At 43.1% G+C, this 26,737-nt stretch overlaps 1 protein-coding gene across 2 annotated transcripts in view; it reads left to right on the forward strand.

Annotated features, from left to right (window-relative positions):
- The window catches only part of acin1a (apoptotic chromatin condensation inducer 1a), a 35,676-nt gene extending 12,729 nt beyond the window's left edge, over window positions 1–22,947 (forward strand). For both annotated transcript variants that reach the window (XM_065005599.1, XM_029623062.2), the window contains 10 exons: window positions 16,820–16,877; window positions 19,236–19,281; window positions 19,425–19,567; window positions 19,808–19,948; window positions 20,184–20,370; window positions 20,515–20,768; window positions 21,020–21,127; window positions 21,260–21,554; window positions 21,636–21,736; window positions 21,898–22,947. In XM_065005599.1, the coding sequence (XP_064861671.1) occupies window positions 16,820–16,877; window positions 19,236–19,281; window positions 19,425–19,567; window positions 19,808–19,948; window positions 20,184–20,370; window positions 20,515–20,768; window positions 21,020–21,127; window positions 21,260–21,554; window positions 21,636–21,736; window positions 21,898–22,206 (1,642 nt within the window). In that variant the 3' untranslated portion in view covers window positions 22,207–22,947. The remainder of the gene's footprint in view (window positions 1–16,819; window positions 16,878–19,235; window positions 19,282–19,424; window positions 19,568–19,807; window positions 19,949–20,183; window positions 20,371–20,514; window positions 20,769–21,019; window positions 21,128–21,259; window positions 21,555–21,635; window positions 21,737–21,897) is intronic.
- Window positions 22,948–26,737: the final 3,790 nt, after the last annotated feature.

Consider the following 26,737-nt stretch of genomic DNA (forward strand, 5'->3'; position numbering starts at 1 on the left):
TCTTTCCATCAGTGCTCAGACTGTCTGCAATAGGCTGAGAGAGGCTCGACTGAGGGATTGTAGGCCTGTTGTAAGGCAGGTCCTCACCAGACATCCCCGGCAACAATGTCGCCAATGGACACAAACCCACCGTCGCTGGACCAGACTGGACTGGCAAAAAGTGCTCTTCACTGACGCCTGAGGCCTGGATCGATTTGGAGGTGGAGGGTCCGTCATGGTCTGGGGTGGTGTGTCACAGCATCATCGGACTGAGCTTGTTGTCATTGCAGGCAATCTCAACGCTGTGCATTACAGGGAAGACCTCCCTCATGTGGTACCCTTCCTGCAGGCTCATCCTGACATGACCCTCCAGCATGACAATGCCACCACGCACAAAACGAGCAGTATGGCTGATTTCCTGCAAGACAGGAATGTCAGTGTTCTGCCATGACCGGCGAAGAGCCTGGATCTCAATCCCTTTGAGCACGTCTGGGACCTGTTGGATCGGAGGGTGAGGGCTAGGGCCATTTCCCCCCCCCCCCAGAAATGTCTGGGAACTTGCAGGTGCCTTGGTGGAGGAGTGCGGTAACATCTCACAGCAAGAACTGGCAAATCTGGTGCAGTCCATGAGGAGATGCACTGCAGTACTTAGTATCTGGTGTGGCCACCAGCTGTATTGACTGTTACTTTTGATTTTGATTATTCCATTTGTTAGTCACATGTCTGTGGAACGTGTCCAGTTTGTCTGTTGTTGAATCTTATGTTCATACAAATATTTACACATGTTAAGTTTGCAGAAAATCAACTCAGTTGACAGTGAGAGGACATTTATTTTTTTGTTGAGTTTATATAAAATATATATACATACATACACACACACACACAGTACCTTCGGACAATATTCAGACAGACTTTTTTTCACAGTTTGTTACGATACAGCCATATTCTAACATTGATTAAATTGGGGGGTTTTCTCCGCTTGTCAATCTACACACACTACCCATAATGACAAAGCAAAAAGGTTTTCACTTTTGCTAACATCACATTTACACAAGTATTCAGACCCTTTACTCAATCATTTGTTTAAGTACTTTTGGCAGTGATTTATATCCTTGTCTTCTTGGGTATGACGCTACAAGCTTGGTACACCTGTATTTGGGGAGTTTTTCCCATTCTTCTCTGCAGATCCTCTCAAGCTCTGACAGGTTGGATGGGGAGTGTTGCTGCACAGCTATTTATAGGTCTCTCCAGAGATGTTCAAGTCTGGGCTCTGGCTGGGCCACTCAAGGACAATCACAGGGATGCAAACTAGTCACCTTTCTGCGAAATTTCGTGTTTTGAATCCAAAATAGGTTGCCTACGTGATTCGTGTAAATCTGATGAGGGAAGTTTGTGGTGGAACAAGTATTGTTGGCATTGTTAAGTATCTTGCTAGCTGGATCGAGTTCTCCGTTAGCTAGCCAGAGAAATGTTGAGCCAACTTAACTGATAAAATAATTGAGTTTATGGTGTGAAAATGAGCTGGCAAATAAAGTCAGACAGCTAACATTACAATATCAAATGAGCTAACGTTAGTAACCTAACCAATTCGCTGTAGTATTAACTGCTATACGACTCCATGCCGTTCCTCAAGTTATGACCCTGGCAATCTGTGAAATGTTAACTAGCTAATGAACTAACTACTATCTCTGAACTAATGTTTTCCCTCTACAGTATGTGGTTAATTTTCAGAATGAGAGAATTGGGTGAAAATGAGGCATTGCTTGTTAAACAAGTGGATTCAGGGATCAAGTGGAGCTGGAGATGGGCCTGGCTTAAGCTAGATGCTACTATAGAGGGGAAAGGAACATCACTCACTTACCCTCTCTCTCTTTTTCAATACAGTGGATTAAACTGGGTATTCCAGGTGTACTGAAAGAGATCAAATATGCCAACATTGTAGAACAGATGTCCACAGGCAGAAAGTGTAATCATGTGCAGGGTAGCCCAAAGATATTGCTTTTGTTGTGTTGAACTTGACAGTAACGTGGGGAGATTTTTTATTTTTTTGACTCAGTGAATGCTATTTTTCCAAGAGTTTTTGTGCATTGATTGATGTCTACTATAGTGGCCATTATAATTGAGCAAAAATAGAATGCCTATTTCTACTTCAAGATGTTTTTTTCCCAAGTGCGATATTTAGATGTGTGTGTGTGGTCACAAGCGTTCTATTTATTTAAATAATAATACAAATTGTTTAATTTTACCCCCTTTTTTGTGGTATCCAATTGTTAGTAGCTACTATCTTGTCTCATCTCTACAACGTCTCTCCCGAGCCTGTACGGGAGAAGGTTGAAAGTCATGCGTCCTCCGATACACAACCCAACCAAGCCACACTGCTTCTTAACACAGCGCGCATCCAACCCGGAAGCCAGTCGCATCAATGTGTCAGAGGAAACACCGTGCACCTGGCAACCTTGGTTAGCGTGCACTGTGCCCGGCCCGCCACAGGAGTCGCTAGTGCGCGATGAGACAAGGATATCCCTACCGGCCTAACCCGGACGACGCTATGCCAATTGTGCGTCGCCCCACGGACCTCCCGATCGCGGCCGGTTACGACAGAGCCTGGGCGCGAACCCAGAGTCTCTGGTGGCACAGCTGACGCTGCAGTACAGTGCCCTTAACCACTGTGCCACCCGGGAGGCCCCCAGCATCCTATTTTAAAGGCTGTCAATGGCTAACTGAGTGTCATTTGCAGTAAAGTCTAGGCAACAAATACCATTGGATTGCTTTATTTTTTTTTGCTGTGAGTTCGGTTCAAATTAACCACTTTATTTTACAAACACAGACTGATAATATAGATCATATTTTTGTCCTAGCAGGGATTTTTTTTTTTTTACATGTTTCAGTGCAAAAAAAGTGTCACCTTTTTGGGCCCTCACCAGTTTGCATCCCTGCATTCAGAGACTTGGCCCGAAGCCACTCCTACTTTCTCTTGGCTGTGTGCTTAGGATCATAGTCCTATTGGGAGGTGAACTTTCGCCCCAGTCTGAGGGCCTGAGTGCTCTGGATGAGGTTTTCATCAAGGATCTCTATGTACTTTGTTCTGTTTATCTTTGCCTCGATCCTGTCTTGTCTCCCGGTCCCACAGCATGATGCTGCCACCACCATGCTTTACTGTAGGGATGGTGCCAGGTTTCCTCCAGACGCGACTCTTGTCATTCAGACCAAAGAGTTCAATCTTGGTTTCATCAGACCAGAGAATCTTGTTTCTCGTGGTCTGAGTCTTTAGGTGCCATTTGGCAAACTCCAAGCGGACTGTCATGTGCCTTTTTACTGAGGAGTGGCTTCCGTCTGGCCACTCTACAATAAATACCTGATTGGTGGAGTGCTGCAGAGATTGTTGTCCTTCTGGAAGGTTCTCCCATCTCCAAATCAAATGTATTTATATAGCCCTTCGTACATCAGCTGATATCTCAAAGTGCTGTACAGAAACCCAGCCTAAAACCCCAAACAGCAAGCGATGCAGGTGTAGAAGCACGGTGGCTAGGAAAAACTCCCTAGAAAGGCCGAAACCTAGGAAGAAACGTAGAGAGGAACCAGGCTCTGTGGGGTGGCCAGTCCTCTTCTGGCTGTGCTGGGTGGAGATTATAACAGAACATGGCCAAGATGTTCAAATGTTCATAAATGACCAGCATGGTCAAATAATAATAATCACAGGCAGAACAGTTGAAACTGGAGCAGCAGCACGGCCAGGTGGACTGGGGACAGCAAGGAGTCATCATGTCAGGTAGTCCTGAGGCATGGTCCTAGGGCTTCGGTCCTCCGAGAGAGAGAAATAAATAGAGAAAGAGAATTCGAGAGAGCATACTTAAATTCACACAGGACACCGGATAGGACAGGAGAAGTACTCCAGATATAACAAACTGACCCTAGCCCCCCGACACAAACTACTGCAGCATAAATACTGGAGGCTGAGACAGGAGGGGTCCACAGAGGAACTCTAGAGCACTTTAAGAAGTATGGAGGTAACTGTGTTCTTGGGGACCTTCAATGCTGAAGAAATGTTTTGGTACCCTTCAGCAGATCTGTGTCTTGACACAATCCAGTCTCGGAGCTCTACAGACAATTCCTTCGACCTCATGGCTTGGTTTTTGCTCTGACATGCATTGTTAACTTTGGGACCTTATAGACAGGTGTGTGCCTTTCCAGATCATGTCCAATCCATTTACTTTACCACAGGTGGACTCCAATCAAGTTGTAGAAACATCTCAAGGATCATCAATATGTTAGGTTTTACCATGTTATTTAGAACCTGACAGAAAAATATAAAAGCTCAAACCAAGTTTATTCACCCAAAGGATCGGACAGCTGAACAGAGAAAGACATGTTTCCCCCAGCGTGTATGTGTGTGTGTGTGTGTGTGTGTGTGTGTGTGTGTGTGTACACACACACTACCGTTCACAAGTTTGGGGTCACTTAGAAATTTCCTTTTTTTTAAAGGAAAAGCAAAACATTTTGTCCATTAAAATAGCATCAAATTGATCAGAAACTGAGTGTAGACATTGTAGCTGGGAACGGCAGATTTTTCTTTTTAAATGTATGGAATATCTAGAGGCCCATTATCAGCAACCATCACTCCTGTGTTCCAATGGCACATTGTGTTAACTAATCCAAGTTTATCATTTTAAAAGTCTAATTGATCATTAGAAGACCCTTTTGCAATTATGTTAGCTCAGCTGAAAACTGTTGTTCTGATTTAAAGAAGCAAATTAAAATGGCCTTCTTTAGACTAGTTGAGTATCAGCATTTGTGGGTTCGATTACAGGCTCAAAATGTTCAGAAACTATGACTTTCTTCTGAAACTCCTCAGTCTATTCTTATGTAAGTCTGAATACCAACTTCTGAGAAGTGCGTATGAAATGTTTAATTTCCAAAATCGGAATTGGGCCCTTCTAGTATATTATAGTGGTGCATGGGTCAGGTGTTTGTTCACCCGCCCGCAGTTGCTAGTAATCCATCCGCAACCACCCGATTATTTGTGATCGAGAAATTCTGAGGCCTGCACACACGCTAACATAGAAAATGCGCTGTACGCTACAGTCAGAGACAGCGTATACATTTATTTTTTTACACGGGTTGCAGGATTTGTTTTGCCAGATGTTTCTGGTTATTTCTGACATTTTGGTAGGCTTTGTTTATCAACTTGTCTATAATTAGATGCAGAGTATTTAGATTTAGAGTAAAAAATAAACCCGTGCTCACCAGAATGTCATAAATTGATTGAAGCATTCTATCTAATTGATATTGGTAAAGTTTTCTGTCATCTCTGCTTCTTTCACAGACCAAAGACATTTAGGGACCGCAGAGAAAATGCAGTAACTCTAAAGAAACTGGAAAGATTTTCTTTGCAAAATGTCCAAATTACAGAAAGCTGTGAAATCGACATGTTTCTGATATTTTATATGGTTGAAATACTATGAGCTTTTATGATGCTGATAATGAGATGCCGCCTGTAGAGGTGCTAACTCAGCATTACCATTCTCTCAAGATGCTGTTCCCGATTTAAAGAAAAAAATTGCCTACATTTGGTGTATTATTTTACTGAAAGAAAAGGGTAATTCTGCATAAGTTTTGTTTTTTTTACCTTTATTTAACAAGGCAAGTCAGTTAAGAACAAATTCCTATTTTCAATGACGGCCTAGGAACAGTGGTTTAACTGCCTGTTCAGGGGCAGAATGACAGAACGGCAGAACCTTGTCAGCTCGGGGATTTGAACTTGCAACCTTCCGGTTACTAGTTCAACACTCTAACCACTAGGCTACCCTGCCGCCCCAAGTTAATATTAATGCTATGTGACCGGTTATAGACCTACAGTCAGTGTCCAGATTTCGGTTTCCATTTAACCCGTATGAACATTAGGCTACAGTTTTCTTTGTGCCATAGGCCTATTTGAAGTCCCTGTCTTTTTTAACTGTTGAATTTGTATAGTGTCTCACAATCATCACACACAACAAAGCCGACACTGCTATAAGACTATTTTTACCACTTCACCAAATCTTTCCCAAAAGTTGCTTTTCTGGCCCTCCCTTTATCTTTATTTTCAACTCTCCATTTCGCAGCTTTACGGTTATTGAATTAAACTCCTGACGTTGTCATTTTTGCCCTTGTGGATCAACGTAAAAGTTTTCTGCTCTTTCCCAAAAGCATTTGACGATTGGCGTGTAGGCTATTTGGCTTGTAGTGTCATAGGCCCACAATCTTAGGCTTACACACTAATGGCAGTGCGTAAGCCCTAAATTATGGATTTCTTTAAGGTATTGAATTCTCTTTATTCAGCCTGCCCGCCACCCACCCGCCCTTCATCCACACAGTATTGTATTACCCTAAACCCGCCCGCCGGGTTATGAGTCAACCCGCACATCACTAGTGTATTAAAATAGTAAAAAGTTTGGAATTTGGTCCCATATTCCTTGGATTCAATGACTAGGTCAAGTTTGTTTTGATTGTGTTTCGATTATATTGTTCCCAATAGGAACTGAATAGTGAGTGATGTATTGTCATTTTAGTCACTTTTATTGTACGTAAGAATATAACATGTTTCTGAATACTTCTGTATTAACGTGTATGCTACCATGATTATAGTTCATCATGAATAGGAAGGTGTACAGAGGCACAAATTATAACCCCCCCCAAAATGCTATACTCCCCTGTTATTGGTAATGATGAGAGATTCTCATTTTTATTTTATCAGGTAAGTTGACTGAGAACACGTTCTCATTTGCAGCAACGACCTGGGGAATAGTTACAGGGGAGAGGAGGGGGATGAATGAGCCAATTGTAAACTGGGGGTTATTAGGTGACCGTGATGGTTTGAGGGCCAGATTGGGATTTTAGCCAGGACACCAGGGTTAACACCCCTACTCTTACGATAAGTGCCATGGGATCTTTAATGACCTCAGAGAGTCAGGACACCCGTTTATCGTCCCATCCGAAAGACAGCACCCTACACAGGGCAGTGCCCTGGAGCATTGGGATAATTTTTTTAGACCAGAGGAAAGAGTGCCTCTTACTGGCCCTCCAACACCACTTCCGGCAGCATCTGGTCTCCCATTCAGGAACTGACCAGGACCAACCCTGCTTAGCTTCAGAAGCAAGCCAGCAGTGGTACGCAGGGTGGTATGCTGCTGGCGTTTCATGTTTTGTTGTAGTCTGTAACCTTCCCAATCATCATCATTCATTGGTTTTCTTAATCATGGAATTATCAGGATGAATTTAGAAGTATTCAGAAACGTCTCATCTACTGAAATCATTCACCATTCAGTTCCTATTGGAGAACCATAACCAAAACAAACTGTAAATGCATCTGATGAGTTTGTGGTGTCACAAGCTTGAGGTAGTCATTGTGTGCTAGGAATATGGACCCAAATACTACATCTTTGACTATTTTAATACACTATAAATTAATTTCTTAATATTTCTTCAATTGGGGGGGACTATATATTTTTTTTGCGGTTAAACAGATGTAGGAAAATATCCTAAAATTAAAAGTTGACATTCTGTACTGTCGCCTCATGTAAAACATTTGATCTCAAATCCAAAATGCTGGAGTATGGAGCCAAATTATTATTTTACTGTCCAAATTAATGTGGAGGGGAGTGCATTTGTGAATCCCAAACCAGCCCCTAGCCCCTACCAACTCGCTCAGAGGCCCTCAGTTGTCACATGTTGCTGATGAAACTGAGGGTGACTTTAAGTGGCAAGGGGATCAAATAAACCCATCAACTTCGGGACACACTTGTGATGTAAATCATGTTACACATAATAATAAAACGCATAATAATAAAACGAGCATGAAATGCAATTGAGAATTTCCCCTGTCGTTTTACAAGGTAGACACTTCAGTAACACTTAAACATTTAATTCGGGAGGTATTTCATGTTACATGTGTCAAGCATTGAAATCAGAAACATACAAATACAGGTGGCTAATTAAGCACGGCTCCATTCTTTTCGGTGACATTGCGCAAACTCAAAAATGAGGCTGTGCGTTATGCAAGGGTTTGAAATTATGACCACTTGCATTTGCGACCCTTTGACCTGACAGTGTGACACCTATTTTTAATTAGTCGCTATGGTGCCAGTGGAAAAAATGTAGCTGGTCACGTTCGTTTTGGTTAACAATTGGCTTTTTTAATTACGATTTATTCAAACAATGGGTATGCAAACCAAGTATTCAAACATTTGGTTTCGAAGTCATGGTTTAATCTTTGTAATTCAGTAATCATGGACTGTTTGAATTAGCATTTCTAAAGGCTTTTCCAAAAAACCTTCCCAATTAAATGTTGACTGCAAAAATAGGCCAACCTGGCAGAATGATATCATACTGATTTGTATCAATTGCGGGGCGTTTGTTTTGCGAACTCTGCTATCACATACATGTAGGCTACATTGTACAGTACAAAAACACTGCTAGCCAATCACAACGCTGTTAGCCAACACACTTGCTAGGCGCAATTGAATTATAGGGCAACTACACTCTCCAATCATTTTGGGGGATTGTTCCCAGACGTCCAAAGTAGTCTCCTGGTATGGTTTAAGCATTGTTGTGGACTTAGAAAATCTACAAATGTTTAAATATTCTATAAAAATCGGGGACAGGGAAAAACTAAACCAAGAAAACCGTATTTATTAAAATATAAAACTATGTATAGCCTTACAACTGTAGATTGACTGTTCAGATGTGCCAACAATAACACCATTTTGAGAATCAACGCAACGTTAAACATTTTAATAGTTTTATTGTTGCTTAAGACGCAAATGATAAAACGGCAATAAACCGTTAAACCATGCACTAGGTTGTCCTCAAGAATGCCAGGTTAATACTATTCCTGTCAGGCGTTTCATGCGACTGCCTGGAAGCCAATTTGCCTGGAAGCCTCATCCAGAGGAGATGAGGGTCCTTTTTTCCCCCCGTATCTCATTTTTCATTCAATTCTATATGGCTGTGCTGCGTGTATGTTTTGGTTGTAACCGATAACAATGCACTGCTTTGGCCAGCAGCAGAATGTATCGCAAAACTTGTATCATTTAATCTCACCGAGATATTTGTCTACCGGGTTCGGTAAAAATGCTGTCCGAGGGGATTAAAAGCCGGTGAGCGTGAGGTAGGAAGAGAAAAGACTGGTCGTCGTGGCGCTGGAATTTTTTATATCAACAGACCGTTTGCGGTGTTGCATTGTAGCGACGTTTCACGTCCATGTCTTTTTTAACACGCATATTGCCATTTTGTAGCGATAAATGTTGCGCTCTTACATTTTAATGACGCAGCAGAGTTGTCCGTGTGAAGTATTGATGTGTGTATAATGTGGACGGGAGGGGTATGGGGGGCATTCGGTCACCGCTCTCATTGTTCTGTGCCGCTCCTTGACAGAATGAATCAACCAATAGAAAGGGGATTGCACTTGAGTAGTATATTCCCGAAATGCCCTGCTTTTCTTTTCCATTCATTACAACAAAAAAATTGACCGCAGAATCTGCATGAATTGGAAATAGATAATGCACGAATGGCAATCACAAGCATACAGGTGTTGACTATTTTGAAAGCCTACCTCTCATTTCATATCAAATTCATTTTTTTAACATGATAATAATCATGATTACATTCTAATAGAATACGTTTTGGGATTTGATTTAGCACAAAACATAGGTCTGTTTTGTCTTTGAGTTTTGTTTTCATGGAAATTAATGCTCAACAAGCAAATGTGCAAATAAGGGATTCTTGCCTTACTTTGTGATGTATAAATTGCTGCTAATGTTGCACCTCTCTTCTCTGCTACACCAATCTGTATGGATCACCCTGTTAGGCATGCCCTTGTGTATGAGCAGGACACTATCATATTGCTTGTATATCCTATTCCCATAGGGCCCGATCCAGGAAATCTGTTCCTTTTTTACATGTTTTAATAAATGCCCACACCTTTAGAAATCCACTTTTTCGAGCTGCAAGACAATGGCCTGAGCTTACCCATGATGTTGCACAAAGGTTTTAAGTCAATAAATAATAGTTTTAGTCAAAGTATATTTGGGCTTGAAGTGACACCCGAACTGCCTACTTCGTGTGAATGTGGTGTCTTTTCCTATGATATGACATGAAAAAATGTCAGCCTACATTTAGTTTCAGAGCTGGGTTTTATTTTAATGTTACCACCCACCAGCATGGCATTCTTTAGCAGAAACCGTTGCAAATTTATTTTTGTGACTGCGATGAGCCAAACAGCCTTGTATCCATTTGGCTGCCTGAGCCATGGAGCAAATTAAGTGTTACACCAATCAAAGCAGTGGAGCTTTAGCGGTCAAAGCCATTCATTCATCTTGGGATGCCGGGGAGAGCATTTTTTTCTTAATGCTGTCATATTACGCAATTATAATATTTATAAAATGGTCAGATATACACTACATGGCTAAATGTATGTGGACACCCCATCAAATTAGTAGATTTGGTTATTTCAGCCACACACGTTGCTGATAGGTGTATAAGATTGAGCACGCAGCCATGCAATCTCCATAGACAAACATTGGCTATAGAATGGCCCGTACTGAAGAACTCAGTGACTGAATATTTTTCTAAGGGCACTGTATAGGGGATGTTGTTCCCACTGTGACTATTAAAACCTACCCAAACCAAAAACTGTGGATAGATGGTAGCATTCGCACAAAACGGAAAGCACGAACCACCGCATTTAACCACAGCAAAGTGACTGGGAATATGGTTGAATACAAACAATGCATTTATGCCCTCCGTAAGTGAATCAAACAGGCAAAATGTCCCAGAGACAAAGTTGAGTTGCCATTCAACGGCTTAGACACGAGACTTGTGTGGCAGGGACTTCAGACAATCACAAATTACAAAGCATAACCAGCTACGTCGCTGATGTTTTGCTCCCAGACAAGCTTAACACCTTCACCCGCTTTAAGGATAACACAGTGCCACTGTTGTGGGCAGCTCCCGGGGACTGTGGGCTGTCGTTCTCCTTGGCTGACGTGAGTAAGACATTTAAGCAAGATGACCCTCGCAAGGCTTCCGGCCCAGACGGCCTCCCTAACCGCGTCCTCAGAGTATGCGCAGACCAATGGGCTGGAGTGTTTACGGACCTATTCAATCTCTGCCTATCCCAGCCTGCTGTCCCCACTTACTTCAAGATGTCCACCATTGTTCCTGTACCCAAGAAAGCAAAGGTAACCAAACTAAATGACTCGCTCCGTAGCACTCTTCTGTCATCATGAAGTGCTTTGAGAGGCTAATTTAAGGATCATGTCACCTCCAACTTACCTAACACCCTAGACCCACTTCAATTTGCATATAGATCCACAGACGATGCAATCACCATCACACTGCCCTATCCCATCTGGATGAGGAATGCCTGTGGAAGAATGCTGTTCATTGCCAATAGCTCAGCCTTCAACACCATAGTACCCTCCAAGCTCATCTTTAAGCTTGGGGCCCTGGGTCTTAACCCTGTGCTGCTGGATCCAGGACCTCCTGATGGGCTGCTGATCCTCGACACACACACCTCCCCAACTCAATCATGCCGTTTGCAGACGACATAATAGTAAGCCTGATTACCAACAATGACAAGACAGCCTACAGGGAGGAGGAGGTGAGGGCCCTGGCGGAGTGGTGCCAAGAAAATAACCTCTTCCTCGACGTCAACAAAATAAAGGAGATGATTGTGGACGTCAGGAGACGGCTAAGGGAGCACGTCCACATCGATGGGGCCGCAGTGGAGAATGTGAAAAGCTTCAAGTTCCTTGGCGTACACAACACTGACTATCTGAAATTGTCCACCCACACAGACAGTGTGGTGAGGAGGCTGAAGAAATTCAGCTTGGCCCATAAGACCCTCACAAACCTTTGCAGATGCACCATTGAGAGCATCCTGTCGGACTGTATTACAGCCTGCAACTGCACCGCCCGCAACCGCAGGGCTCCCCAGAGGGTGGTGAGGTCTGCCCAATGCATTACCGGGTACACACTGCTTGCCTTCCAGGACACTTACAACACCCGATGTCACAGGAAGACCCAAAAGATCATCAAGTACATCAACCACCCGTTCCATGGCCTGTTCACTTGGCTACCATTCAGAAGGCGAGGCCAGTACAGGTGCATCAATGCTGGGACCGAGAAACTGAAAAACAGCTTCTTTCTTAAGGTCATCAGACTGTTAAATAGCCATCACTAGCCAGCCTCCACCCAATACCCTGCCCTGAATGTAGTCACTATCACTAGCTGGCTACCACCCGGCTACCACCCAGCGCCCCTGCGACTTAGAGGCTGCTGCCCTATGTACATAGACATGGAATCACTGGTCACTTTATTCATGTTTTCATTCTGTTTTACTCATTTCATGTATATGCTGTGTTCTAGTCAATGCCATCCTATTCAACTATTACTGTGTATACAGTAGCAGTCTTCAAAAGAGTTTTATTTTCTGCATTGTAGAATAATAGTGAAGACAAACCTGAAAAATAACATGTATATGGAATCATCAAAAAAGTGTTAAGCAAAGTATATTTGAGATTCTTCAATGTAGCCACCATTTGCCTTGACAGCTTTGCACACTTGGCATTCTCAACCAGCTTCATGAGTAATGCTTTTCCAACAGTCTGGAAGGAGTTCCCACAAATGCTGAGCACTTGTTGGCTGCTTTTCTTTCAGTCTGCAGTCCAACTCATCCCAAACCATCTCAATTGGGTTGAGGTCGTGTGATTGTGGAGGCCATGTCATCTGATGCAGCACTCATCACTCTCCTTCATGGTCAAATAGCCCTTACACAGCCTGGAGGTGTGTTGGGTCATTGTCCTGTTGAAACACAAATTATAGTCCCACTAAGTACAAACCAGATGGGATGGCGTATCGCTGCAGAATGCTGTGGTAGCCATGCTGGTTAAATGTGCCTTGAATTCTAAATAAATCACTGACAGTGTCACCAGCAAAGCACCAACACACCACCACCTCCATGCTTCATGGTGGGAACCACACATGTGGAGATCATCCATTCACCTACTCTGCTTCTCACAAAGGCACAGCGGTTGGAACCAAAAATCTCAAATTTGGTCTCAGACCAAAGTACAGATTTTCACCAGTCTGATGTCCATTGCTCATATTTCTTGGCCCAAGCAAGTCTCTTCTTGTTATTGGTGTCCTTTAGTAGGGGTTTCTTAGCAGCAATTTGACCATGAAGGCCTGATTCACAGTCTCCTCTGTATAGTTGTTGAGATGTCTTGCTTGAACTCTGAAGCATTTGTTTGGGCTGCAATCTGAGGTGCTGTTAACTCTAATGATCTTATCCTCTGCAGCAGAGGTGACTCTGGGTCTTCCTTTCCTGTGGTGGGCCTCATGAGAGCTAGTTTCATCATAGCGCTTGATGGTTTTTGCGACTGCACTTTAAGAAACTTTTAAAGTTCCTAATTTCCCGTATTGACTGACCTACATGTCTCAATGTAATGATGGACTGTCGTTTCTCTTTGCTTAATTGAGCTGTTCTTGCCATAACATGGACTTGGTCTTTTACCAAATAGGGCTATCTCCTGTATACCACCCCTACCTTGTGACAACACAACTGATTCGCTCGAAAGCATTAACTTCTCTAGGGTAGGGGCCAGCATTTGGAATTTTGAATGAAAAGCGTGCCCAAATTAAACTGCCTTCTACTCAGGCCCAGAATATAGGATATGCATATAATTGGTAGATTTGGATAGAAAACACTCAGGTTTCCAAAACTGTTACAATAGTGTCTGTGAGTATAACAGAACTGATTTGGCAAGCGAAAACCTGAGAGAAATCCATTCAGGAAGCAGGATTTTTTTGGTGTAGTTTTCTATTCAATGTCATTAGAGTATCCATTGACTTAGGACTCAAATTACAGTTCCTATGCCTTCCACTAGCTGTCAACAGTCTTTAGAAATGGTTTCAGGCTTGTATTCTGAAAAATTAGGGAGTAAGAGCAGTCTGAATGAGTATTGATTATATTGACAACGTTATAGTCCGGTTGAAATATTAGCGATTATTTAGGCTAAAAACAAGCTGAGGATTGATTATGAACATCGTTTGATATGTTTCTACTAACTTTACGGATACTATTTGGATTTTTTGTCTGCCTGTGACTGTATTCGAGCCTGTGGATTACTGAAGAAAACGTGCAAACAAAACAGAGGTTTTTGGATATAAAGAGACTTTATCGAACAAAAGGAACATTTATTGAATAAATGAATGTCTTCTGAGTGCAACCATATGAAAATCATCAAAGGTAAGTGATTAATTGTATCTCTATTTCTGACTTGTGTAACTCTTCTACTTGGCTAGTTACTGTTTGTAATGATTTGTCTGCTGGGCTGTGTTCTCAAATAATTGTAAGATATGCTTTCGCCGTAAAGCATTTTTAAATCTGGCACCGTGGTTGGATTCACAAGAAGTTCATCTTTAAACCTATGTAAAATAGTTGTATCTTTTCTGAATTATTTTAATGAGTATTTCTGTATTTGAATTTGGAGATCTGCAATCTCACTGGATGTTGCCAGGTGGGATGCTACTGTCTCACATACGCTAGAGAGGTTAAGAAGGAAAGAAATTCCACAAATGAAATTTTAACAAGGCACACTTGTTAATTGAAATGCATTCCAGGTGACTATCATGACGCTGAGAGAATGTCAAGAGTGTGCAAAGCTGTCAAGTCAAAGAGTGGCTGTTTGAAGAATCTCAAATATAAAATATATGATGATTTTGGTTACTACATGATTCTGTATGTGATATTTCATAGTATTGATGTCTTCACTATTATTCTATAATGTAGAAAATAGTACAAATAAAGAAACCCTTGAATGAGTAGGTGTGACCAAACTTTTGACTGGTACTGTAAGTCGAGGTCAGGATACTGCTTATTTGTAGACACCTCCATTTCTTTGATCTCCACCCCAAACTTGTATCTTGTTGGTACCGGCTTTTCCTCATGCTTAAGTTCAAGGTCAACATGCTAGAGAGAAGTGCATAAACAGGGAATAAAGTTACAGTGCCTTGCGAAAGTATTCGGCCCCCTTGAACTTTGCGACCTTTTGCCACATTTCAGGCTTCAAACATAAAGATATAAAACTGTATTTTTTTGTGAAGAATCAACAACATGTGGGACACAATCATGAAGTGGAACGACATTTATTGGATATTTCAAACTTTTTTAACAATTCAAAAACTGAAAAATTGGGCGTGCAAAATTATTCAGCCCCCTTAAGTTTTGCGCCACCTTTTGCTGCGATTACAGCTGTAAGTCGCTTGGGGTATGTTTTGCACATCGAGAGACTGACATTTTTTCCCATTCCTCCTTGCAAAACAGCTCGAGCTCAGTGAGGTTGGATGGAGAGCATTTGTGAACAGCAGTTTTCAGTTCTTTCCACAGATTCTCGATTGGATTCAGGTCTGGACTTTGACTTGGCCATTCTAACACCTGTATATGTTTATTTTTGAACCATTCCATTGGAGATTTAGCTTTATGTTTTGGATCATTGTCTTGTTGGAAAACAAATCTCCGTCCCAGTCTCAGGTCTTTTGCAGACTCCATTAGGGTTTCTTCCAGAATGGTCCTGTATTTGGCTCCATCCATCTTCCCATCAATTTTAACCATCTTCCCTGTCCCTGCTGAAGAAAAGCAGGCCCAAACCATGATGCTGCCACCACCATGTTTGACAGTGGAGATGGTGTGTTCAGGGTGATGAGCTGTGTTGCTTTTACGCCAAACATAACATTTTGCATTGTTGCCAAAAAGTTCAATTTTGGTTTCATCTGACCAGAGCACCTTCTTCCACATGTTTGGTGTGTCTCCCATGTGGCTTGTGACAAACTTTAAACGACACTTTCTATGGATATCTTTAAGAAATGGCTTTCTTCTTGCCACTCTTCCATAAAGGCCAGATTTGTGCAATATACGACTGATTGTTGTCCTATGGACAGAGTCTCCCACCTCAGCTGTAGATCTCTGCAGTTCATCCAGAGTGATCATGGGCCTCTTGGCTGCATCTCTGATCAGTCTTCTCCTTGTATGAGCTGAAAGTTTAGAGGGACGGCCAGGTCTTGGTAGATTTGCAGTGGTCTGATACTCCTTCCATTTCAATATTATCGCTTGCACAGTGCCCCTTGGGATGTTTAAAGCTTGGGAAATCTTTTTGTATCCAAATCCGGCTTTAAACTTCTTCACAACAGTATCTCGGACCTGCCTGGTGTGTTCCTTGTTCTTCATGATGCTCTCTGCGCTTTTAACGGACCTCTGAGACTATCACAGTGCAGGTGCATTTATACGGAGACTTGATTACACACAGGTGGATTGTATTTATCATCATTAGTCATTTAGGTCAACATTGGATCATTCAGAGATCCTCACTGAACTTCTGGAGAGAGTTTGCTGCACTGAAAGTAAAGTTGCTGAATAATTTTGCACACTCTATTTCCGTTTTTGATTTGTTAAAAAAGTTTGAAATATCCAATAAATGTCGTTCCACTTCATGATTGTGTCCCACTTGTTGTTGATTCTTCACAAAAAAATACAGTTTTATATCTTTATGTTTGAAGCCTGAAATGTGGCAAAAGGTCGCAACGTTCAAGGGGGCAGAATACTTTCGCAAGGCACTGTACATTTACGGCCTCGTGTAACTCGAGTCTGAAATCCCTCCATGTTGCATATTTTTGGACCCCATTGTTCTGAAAACCTTTTTGCAACTAACCGGAACCACACTTTACCCCCTCTTTATCCTCCTGTCTCTTCATCCTTCTATCTCTCCATCACTCCTCTTCTTCATTTCTTTCATTCTCTCCATAGCGAGGTGAAGGAGGCTGCCATGGCTGAGCCTGAGCGGGTTCCTGAGAGCAGTGAGGAGGTAAGGCCACGGAGGAACACTGGGACATCCTCACTGTACCATGGCTCTCTAAAGAGGGGTGTGCTCCGGGCTTGGACTGTCACTGGCCAACCTGTGAGGCGACCTCCCTCCAGTTGTCAGCCATCAAACAAAAACACTTTAGTTAGGAATTAGAAATGGGGTGTTTTTGGTCATAGTTTTTAGGTTGTGATATTGGGCACATCTGTGCTCCATCTTCTCCCGTTAATGATGTCTCTCGTTTCAATTTAGCTTTATACCCCATATCATTGTAGACAATGAAGTGCTTTTAGGTCCTGAAAATGCTTAGTGATAAGAAATAAGAAGCACATTTCAAACATTTCTAAATGAAAAGTAACAATCTGTTATTTGTAATATTTACTTACTGGTTTGGTTAACCTGACCCTTTTTTAAGAGGTTTGATGAGCTAGTAAAAAACAAACAATTTTAGCTGTGTTTTTGACCCTTTGCTGATGCTGTCTCAGACAGAAGCAGCAGGGGAGATGCTTACTGTGGCTGATGTTTAAAACCCCATTGATTGCTTTGTTATAAAGGTGCTCATGCCTCTTCCATTGCCCCTAATGGTACCTGCATACTACTTCTGCCACTACTACTGCTGCACCTGTTCCAATGTCCCCAAGAGCCCTGGGTATCCCACACATAGGCCCCTGATTCTGCACTGCAGTGGGACAACTGTGGCAACAAAGGCCATGTTGCCACGGAGATGGCACTTGATTGGACTAATGGGCTGAGGGTTTAGGATGACTGATCTCGTCTCTAACACCAGCGACTGGCTCATACACCACCTGTATGGCCACATACAAACTCACTTCACAATGGGTCTGAGGGGAGGTGAGGCTGACACTCAGTAAGACTGTTTCAAATCCTTCGATGACATGCCTGTGGATGGCTTCCAACGGGGTTTCTGCAGTACATTTTTCTTCTCACCACCTACAGATGAATGTGCTGCTCAATGGACTTGCGTGGACCGTTTTAACTGGTCAATCTTTTTTTCTGGACTAAACGGTTTCTCTGAGAAAGGACATTTTGGGTGTTCTCCACCTATTCAGAATGAGATCCAAATGAACCTGATGAGTCGTGAGGACAGCTTGGGTCTTCTCTTCGTGGCTGTTTTTCAAAGTCATGATCTCGGACATTTGATACCTTTCTCAATGGTCTTCAGCATTTCTTTGGACTCACTACCAAACATCTGATTGATGGCTGGAAAAGGTACTTGCCAATTGGGTCCCTTTTTTTTGCTACTACCTAGCACCCAACAGACTGTCTGCTGAACTATGCCCCTGCTAGTTTTTGGAGTTACTCTTGTTCAACATTGACTATCCCATCTCCCATTAAACCTCAGCCAGGCAGTATCCCAACAGAAAAGCATGACAAAGATCTGAAAGACTGATGCTTAAGCGCTAAGGACTTGACCCCAATACATTTCCAAAAGCCACTCAAGTCCCACCCCCATTGATCTACAGAGCCCATCCTGCCAACCAGCTGTCAGATTTCCACCCAAACTTCACAACCACCTTTGATTGGACCCTTGTTGCCTAGATACAGTACATGCAGTCGAGATTGGGCCATATCCAACCCAGTAAGGATCAGGTGTCAGTGGTACCAGGGAATAAGTAGTACTTTTCTCAATGTTATTTTCTACAAAGAAATACACAATATTTAGAAAATGTATAGTTTCAGTCGACTCCCTCCTTTTAGCCTAAAATGGGGGAATTGACTCTGACATAGATGTCAAATGATTTAGTTTACATATTTATGGCTACTGATGTTTTTGAATGAATATTGTTGTAAACCACCCAATATTATAGTCTTGCTTTATGGCCCAGTAATCCTGGCAGCCACGTAGTTGTTATGAAAGTGTATTGAAATGTCAGCTATTTAATTCTAAGGAATTTAAACTGCAGTATTGTCATCAGGCTACTATCTGTCCTTCTGTATGTGTGATAGAGACTGTGGCTCCATCCCTGAACTACTTTCTTCACCAAACATAAACTGACATTTGGGCCCCAGTCATTAATATTACTACATATCTTAAAGCCATGCACACTGTTTTGAGACCAAGCAAAGATGTTACCCGCTGTCTGCTCACTGCAGTGTGCTATTGAGAGCCATATATTGAGATTCAATATTACTGGTGCTATTCATTGTTTGACTAATATGTTGGGATGGAAAGTGACCTAGACTGGAGTAGCAGTCTCTCTCATCTAGTTTTTCTTCCCTTGTTCACCCACACTTTCTCTCTTGTCCTGTCTTTCCTCTAATCTGTTTATGCACCTCTCCATCTCTGCCTCTCACCTTTCCCCTGTACTTCTGGGTGTGTTTTATTTATTTTTGTTTCAGAGTCTGACGCCAAAGGCATTCACAGCCCGTAGGATCTCCCTGAGCAGTGAGTATACTTTGTTTTCTTCGGCTCAGTAGGTAGACGTCGTTTTTAGTTGAGTTGGCCTGTGCGTGTGGGTGAGAGACAATTCTAGATGAGGTGCTTACGTTCGCGTTTGGCCAGTTGTGCAATCATCCTTTGTCTTCCAGGCAGCAAGGCCTCTCCAGGTGTCGTCAGTGCAGAGGGCGAGGCAGAGTCTGGGGCCGGCCCCGGGAGGAAGAGGAGGTGGGGTTCCAGCACTGCGGTCACAGCCAAGAAACCATCCATCAGCATCACCACAGACTCACTGAAGGTACAGTATCATTTACATTTACATTTAAGTCATTTAGCAGACGCTCTTATCCAGAGCGACTTACAAATTGGTGCGTTCACCTTAATCATCGTCACTACACTGCAAAATATACTGTTGTACATATTACAAATCATCTATCCAAACACAGCATGATAATGAATACTAACCTAACTTTTTATCTGTTGAGTCTTGAAGCTTCTCGCCTTCTCCCATCTGTAATATATTGATTGCGCTGCCCAGTCTCTGATCCCAGACATCAGGCTGAGTCCAGGACAGGAGGCGGTGGTGGATCTGCACCCAGAGGAAGCTCACCTCTCTGGGGGAGAGGAGGACAGGGAGCAGGGCGAGCAAGACTTCAAGATCAGACGCACGGTCACACAGGTCAGGGTTCTACTTCGCCTGTTTTGTGGACTGTACATTTATCTTGATTCAAGAAGTAATAATGTATTACTGGAAATTGGTTTTGCGCGGCAGTCATTTATAAAGGTGCGTTAAAGTAAGATTTACTATAACGGCTAACATTCGTAATTGACCCAAACATATTACATTGTGAATGTCTTAAAACATCTGTGTGCCGCCTCCTCTACCCCACCCACTTCCAATGTACTGTATGTAGGTGGTCCTGTCCGAGACCCAGGAGAATGGACCGAAGGAGTCCAAGAGGAGTGAGAACATGGAGGACAGAGAGGATGGAGTGGAGGTTAAAAGCGACAGAGAGGAGAAGATGGACGACTCATTCCAGAGAGACTCCATGGAGACACAATCCCCCTCTCCCCCCATCCATGACATGGAGATGAACACAGGTGATAGATGGATCCAAATTTAAAGATCAACTTAATTATCTTGTCAGATTTCTCAAAACCTCTGATAACCCTGGGCTAGATTCTAGCCTTTTGATATGTTGTGAGTTATCAGGTTGATGCATCTCTCTGGTCTCATCTGTTCAGTGACCCCAAGTGACACCCTGATCCGTCGCTCCATCAGCCAGCAGAAGTCTGGCGTGTCCATCACCATAGACGACCCTGTCCGCACGGCCAAGCAGCCCTCTCCTCCACGAGGCAAAGTGTCCAACATCGTCCACCTGTCCAACCTGGTTCGGCCGTTCACCCTGGGTCAGCTGAAGGAGCTGCTCAGCAGGACTGGCACCGTGCTGGAGGACGGCTTCTGGATCGACAAGATCAAATCTCACTGCTACGTCACCGTACGTCTCTGTCTGCTGGCCGTTGTCCTGAATACAAGTCTGCGTCTCAACTGACATCCTATTCCCCGTATAGTGCACTACTTTTAACCAGCCATAGGAGGCTCTGGTCAAAGCTGGTGCACTTGACTATAGGGTGTCATTTTAGATGCAGCTCAGATCTCCTCCTACAGTTTTCTATTTTCTGTGTCTTGTCTAAGGCAAGCCTCAATGTTCCTAATGGATGTCCGTTCTTGCTCTCCCTCTTCTTTCAGTACTCCAGTGCAGAGGAGGCAGTGGCCACTCGTGCAGCACTACATGGGGTGAAATGGCCTCAGAGCAACCCCAAGTTCCTCTGTGTGGACTTCAGTCAGCAAGAGGAGGTGAGACTAACTTGTCCCTTGTAGTTCTGCCCTATGTGATGATGCATATCATTCCCCAGTTCTCTAATATTTGAGTGCTTATGATGTTCCTTATGGTAACCTTCCCCCTCGTGTGTGTGTGTGTGTTTGTAGCTTGACTTCCACAGAGGCTTGCCACCCCCCGGGGGGGCTGGAGAGGAGGAGCGGGGGGCTTCATCGGTGCCTGGCCGAGGTCGGGGGGCGGCCCTGCCCCCTCTCCTGCCCGAGCGTGACCAGTGGGCAGAGCGAGAGCGTGAGATGGAGCGCAGGGAGAGGACCCGGGCGGAGAGGGAGTGGGACAGGGACAAGGTCCGGGACTTTGGTCCCGGAAAACCTGGAGAGGATGCGGGCCCCAGACGATCGCGCTCCAGAGAGAGGAAGCGCAAGGAGAGGAAGACGGACAAGAAAGGTGAAGATTGGTGATGGTACTTTAGAGCTGTGCCCTGTCGGGTCAACTGTACGTTTACACTTTTTTGTGTTGTGTCTCCAGAGAAAGCTGCAGAGGAAGCCCCTGCCAAACTGCTGGATGACCTGTTCAATAAAACCAAAGCAGCCCCTTGTATATACTGGCTCCCCCTCACAGAAGAGCAGGTCAGATATATATATACACAAAACTCAACTATCTGAACAAGATTTCTTATTGATGATATGGGGTCCACATATCCTTCCTTACGTTTTGTTGAAAGTGTTGATTTTAAATGGTTCACAATCCACTCTTAACATCCTCCCTTGTTCGGTCTCTTTGTGGCCAGTTTACACAGAGGGAAGTAGCTCGACAAGAGAGGAGGAAGGAGCGAGAGAAGAGGAGGAAGGAGCAGCAAGAGGAGGAGGAGAAGAAAAGGGAGGAAGAGCGCAAAGAAAGGATAAAAGCATCTGGTGAAAGAGGCGAGGGGGACAGGGACAGAGAGCGAGACAGGGAAAGGGGCAAAGACAGGGACCGAGACAGAGAGGGTGACAAACACAGAGAAAGCACCCACCGCAGACCAGGGGGCAACAGTGCAGGGGTGGGCAGACGCTCTCGCAGCCGCAGTGATCCTCCACCTCGTGACAGACGACGCTAGAGGGAATTGGTGTGGCTGAAACTGTCTTAAAATAACCCCCCATTCCCCATCACTACATGTACTTTGTTAGAACTAAGACCCTACAGAGGACCAACACACACACACTGACACATATATATATATATACACACACACGCACACACACACACACTGGGACCATGGTTTGAGCAGTGTTTCCCCCAGACTGCGGTCTGTCTTGCTTCAGTCTGAAAGTTTAGATTTTATATGTGTTAATTTTGCCTAAGTATATTCTTATTAGTTTTTTAAATATTCTTGGCAGATTGGCAACCAACTCTTTTCCCCCCCGCATATCTGAAGATTAAGTGCTCTATGTAGAGTTCTATGCATACACACACAGCGGTTTTTCTCCTTCCCCTGGGTTGTGTATTCCACAACTGGTTTCTGTGGGGTGCTTTGTCATGGCTGCGTGCTGTCCCAGTGAGTCTGCCGTCCTCCACCTTGATTCCTGTGGAGGACTGACGGTGTTGCGCAAAGTTCTGTCTTTGTTTAGTTTGAAAGATGAGAGACTATATTCTTGCAAGAGATTAGAATCTTCTATACGCTTCTTTCTGTCCATCCTTTGCCCCCCCCGGTCAACGCAGGCTGGAAAAGGGGTGCGTATTAATACACACAAGCGGATTTAATATTGTTTTTAATCATTATTAAAGAATACTTTATTGTTTTTTGGTTTACCCCTGTAAGTGGTGAATGTACAAATAAATAAAAAATAAGTTTGAAAAACCTTTTGCACTTGTTTTCTGCAAGAGTACTTATATCAGTAGAACTTTATTTTAGATTATCATTGTAAAATGGAATCCTTTTTTTTGTTGCTGTTACAACCATTACATGTTCCAAGTAACAGTCATTATTACTATGCAGCAGAAAGAAAATATGCAGTAATATTGGAGATCCACAAGGTGTCACTGATGCACAATAGGGCTTAATTAATCATTTTACAAATTGAATCAAATTGGTCACATGGTTAGCAGATGTTAATGCGAGTGTAGCGAAATGCTTGTGCTTCTAGTTCCAACAGTGAAGTCGGAAGTTTACATACACTTCAATAAAACGTGTTTTTCAACCACTCCACAAATTTCTTGTTTGGCAAGTCGGTCAGGACATCTACTTGGTGCATGACACAAGTAATTTATCCAACAATTGTTAACAGACAAATTATTTCATTTATAATATACTATCACAATTCCAATGGGTCAGAAGTTCACATACACTAAGTTGACTGTGCCTTTAAATAGCTGGGAAAATTCCAGAAAATCTAAAGAAATCAGCCAAGACCTCAGAAAAAGAATTGTAGACCCGTATAAGTTTGGTTCATCCTTGGGAGCAATTTCCAAACACCTGAAGGTACCATGTTCATCTGTACAAACAATAGTATGCAAGTTTAAACACCATGGGACCACACAGCTGTCATACTGCTCAGGAAGGAGATGCGTTCTGTCTCCTAGACTTCGGTGCGAAAAGTGCAAATCAATCCCAGAACAACAGCAAAGGAACTTGAGAAGATGCTGGAGGAAACAGGTACAAAAGTATCTATTATCCACAGTAAAACGAGTCCTATTTCGACAACATGAAAGGCTGCTCAGCAAGGAAGAAGCCACTGCTCCAAAACCACCATAAAAAAGCGAGACTACGGTTTGCAACTTAACATGGGGACAAAGATCGTACTATTTGGAGAAATGTCCTCTGTTCTGATGATACAAAAATAGAACTGTTAGGCCATAATGACCATCTTTATGTTTGGAGAAAAAAGGGGGAAGCTTGCAAGCCGAAGAACACAATCCCAACCGTAAAGCACGGGGATGGCAGCATCATGGTGTGGGGGTACTTTGCTGCAGGAGGGACAGATGCACTTCACAAAATAGATGGCATCATGAGATAGGAAAATTACGTGGATATATTGAAGCAACATCTCAAGACATCAGTCAGGAAGTTAAAGCTTGGCGGCAAATGGGTCTTCCAAATGGACAATGAACCCAAACATACTTCCAAAGTCTTGGCGAAATGGCTTAAGGAAAACAAAGTCGAGGTATTGTAGTGGCCATCACAAAGCCCTGACCTCAATTCCATAGAAAATTTGTGGGCAGAACTGAGCTCTACAAACCTGACTCAGTTACACCAGCTCTTGTCAGGAGGAATGGGTCAAAATTCACCCAACTTATTGTGGAAGGCTACCCGAAACGTTTGACCCAAGTTAAGCAATTTAAAGGCTATGCTACCAAATATTAATTGAGTATGTAAATTTCTGACCCACTGGGAATGTGATGAAAGAAATACAAGCTGAACTAAATAATTCTCTCTACTATTATTCTGACATTTCACATTCTTAAAATAAAGTGGTGATCTTTACTGACCGAAGACGGAACTTTTACTAGGATTAAATGTCAGGAATTGTGAAAAACTGAGTTTAAATGTATTTGGTTAAGGTGTACAGTCGTGGCAAAACGTTTTGAGAATGACACATATTCATTTCCACAAAGTTTGCTGCTTCAGTGTATTTAGATATTTTTGTCAGATGTTACTATGTAATTATTAAGTATAATTACAAGCATTTCATAAGTGTCAAAGGCTTTTATTGACAATTACATGAAGTTGATGCAAAGAATCAATATTTGCAGTGTTGACCCTTCTTTTTCGAGACCTCTGCAATCTGCCCTGGCATGCTGTCAATTAACTTCTGGGCCACATCCTGACTGATGGCAGCCCATTCTTGCATAATCAATGCTTGGAGTTTGTCAGAATTTGTGGGGTTTTGTTTTTCCACCCGTTTCTTGAGGATTGACCACAAGTTCTCAATGGGATTACGGTCTGGGGAGTTTCCTGGCCATGAACCCAACATATTGATGTTTGTTCCTTATGGCAAGGTGCTCCATCATGCTGGAAAAGGCATTGTTCATCACCAAACTGTTCCTGGTTGGTTGGGAGAAGTTGCTCTCGAAGGATGTGTTGGTACCACTCTTTATTCATGGCTGTGTTCTTAGGCAAAATTGTGAGTGAGCCCACTCCCTTGGCTGAGAAGCAACCCCACACATGAATGGTCTCAGGATGCTTTACTGTTGGCATGACACAGGATTGATGGTAGCGCTCACCTTGTCTTCTCCGGACAAGCTTTTTTCTGAATGCCCCAAACAATCGGAAAGGGGATTGATCAGAGAAAATGACTTTACCCCAGTCCTCAGCAGTCCAATCCCTGTACCTTTTGCAGAATATCAGTCTGTCCCTGTTTTTCCTGGAGAGAAATGGCTTCTTTGCTGCCCTTCTTGACACGAGGCCATTCTCCAAAAGTCTTCACCCCACTGTGCGTGCAGATGCACTCACACCTGCCTGCTGCCATTCCTGAGCAAGCTCTGTACTGGTGGTGCCCCGATCCCGCAGCTGAATCAACTTTAGGAGACGGTCCTGGCGCTTGCTGGACTTTTTTGGGTGCCCTGAAGCCTTCTTCACAACAATTGAACCGCTCTCCTTGAAGTTCTTGATGATCTGATAATGGTTGATTTAGGTGCAATCTTACTGGCAGCAATATGCTTGCCTGTGAAGCCCTTTTTGTGCAAAGCAATGATGACGGCACATGCTTCCTTGCAGGTAACCATGGTTGACAGAGGAAGAACAATGATTCCAAGCACCACCCTCCTTTTGAAGCTTCCAGTCTGTTATTCAAACACAAACAGCATGACAGAGTGATCTCCAGCCTTGTCCTCATCAACACTCACACCTGTGTTAACGAGAGAATCACTGACATGATGTCCACTGGTCCTTTTGTGGCAGGGCTGAAATGCAGTGGAAATGTTTTTGGGGGATTCAGCTCATTTGCTTGGCAAAGAGGGACTTTGCAATGAATTGCAATTCATCTGATCACTCTTCATAACATTCTGGAGTATGTGCAAATTTCCATCACACAAACTGAGGCAGCAGACTTTGTAAAAATGTATATTTGTGTTTTTCTCAAAACTTTTGGCTAAGACTGTATGTAAACTCCCAACTTCAACTGTATCTTACAAGTAATCTAACAATTCCCCAACAACTACCTTATTGTGTATAAGATAGTTGTTGGGGAATTGTTAGATTACTTATAAAGGGATGGAATAAGAATATGTACATATAAATAAATGGATGAGCGATGGCCGAGTGGCATAGACAAGATGCAATAGATGTATAAAATACATTATATACACATGAGATGAGTAATGTAAGATATGTTAACATTATTAAAGTGACTAGTGATCCATTTTTTAAAGAAGCCAGTGATTTCAAGTCTGTATTGAGGCAGCAGCCTCTCTGTTAGTGATGGCTGTTTAACAGTCTGATGACCTTGAGATAGAAGCTGTTTTTCAGTCTCTCGGTCCCAACTTTGATGCACCTGTACTGACCTCGCCTTCTGGATGGTAGTGGGGTGAACAGGCAGTGGCTCAGGTGGTTGTTGTCCTTGATGATCTTTTTGGCCTTCCTGCGACATCGGGTGCTGTAGGTGTCCTGGAGGGCATGTAGTCTGGGCAGCGTGATGGCGATCGCATCGTCT

The sequence above is a fragment of the Oncorhynchus nerka genome, linkage group LG20 (assembly GCF_034236695.1).
Source record: "Oncorhynchus nerka isolate Pitt River linkage group LG20, Oner_Uvic_2.0, whole genome shotgun sequence".
Taxonomy (NCBI): domain Eukaryota; kingdom Metazoa; phylum Chordata; class Actinopteri; order Salmoniformes; family Salmonidae; genus Oncorhynchus; species Oncorhynchus nerka.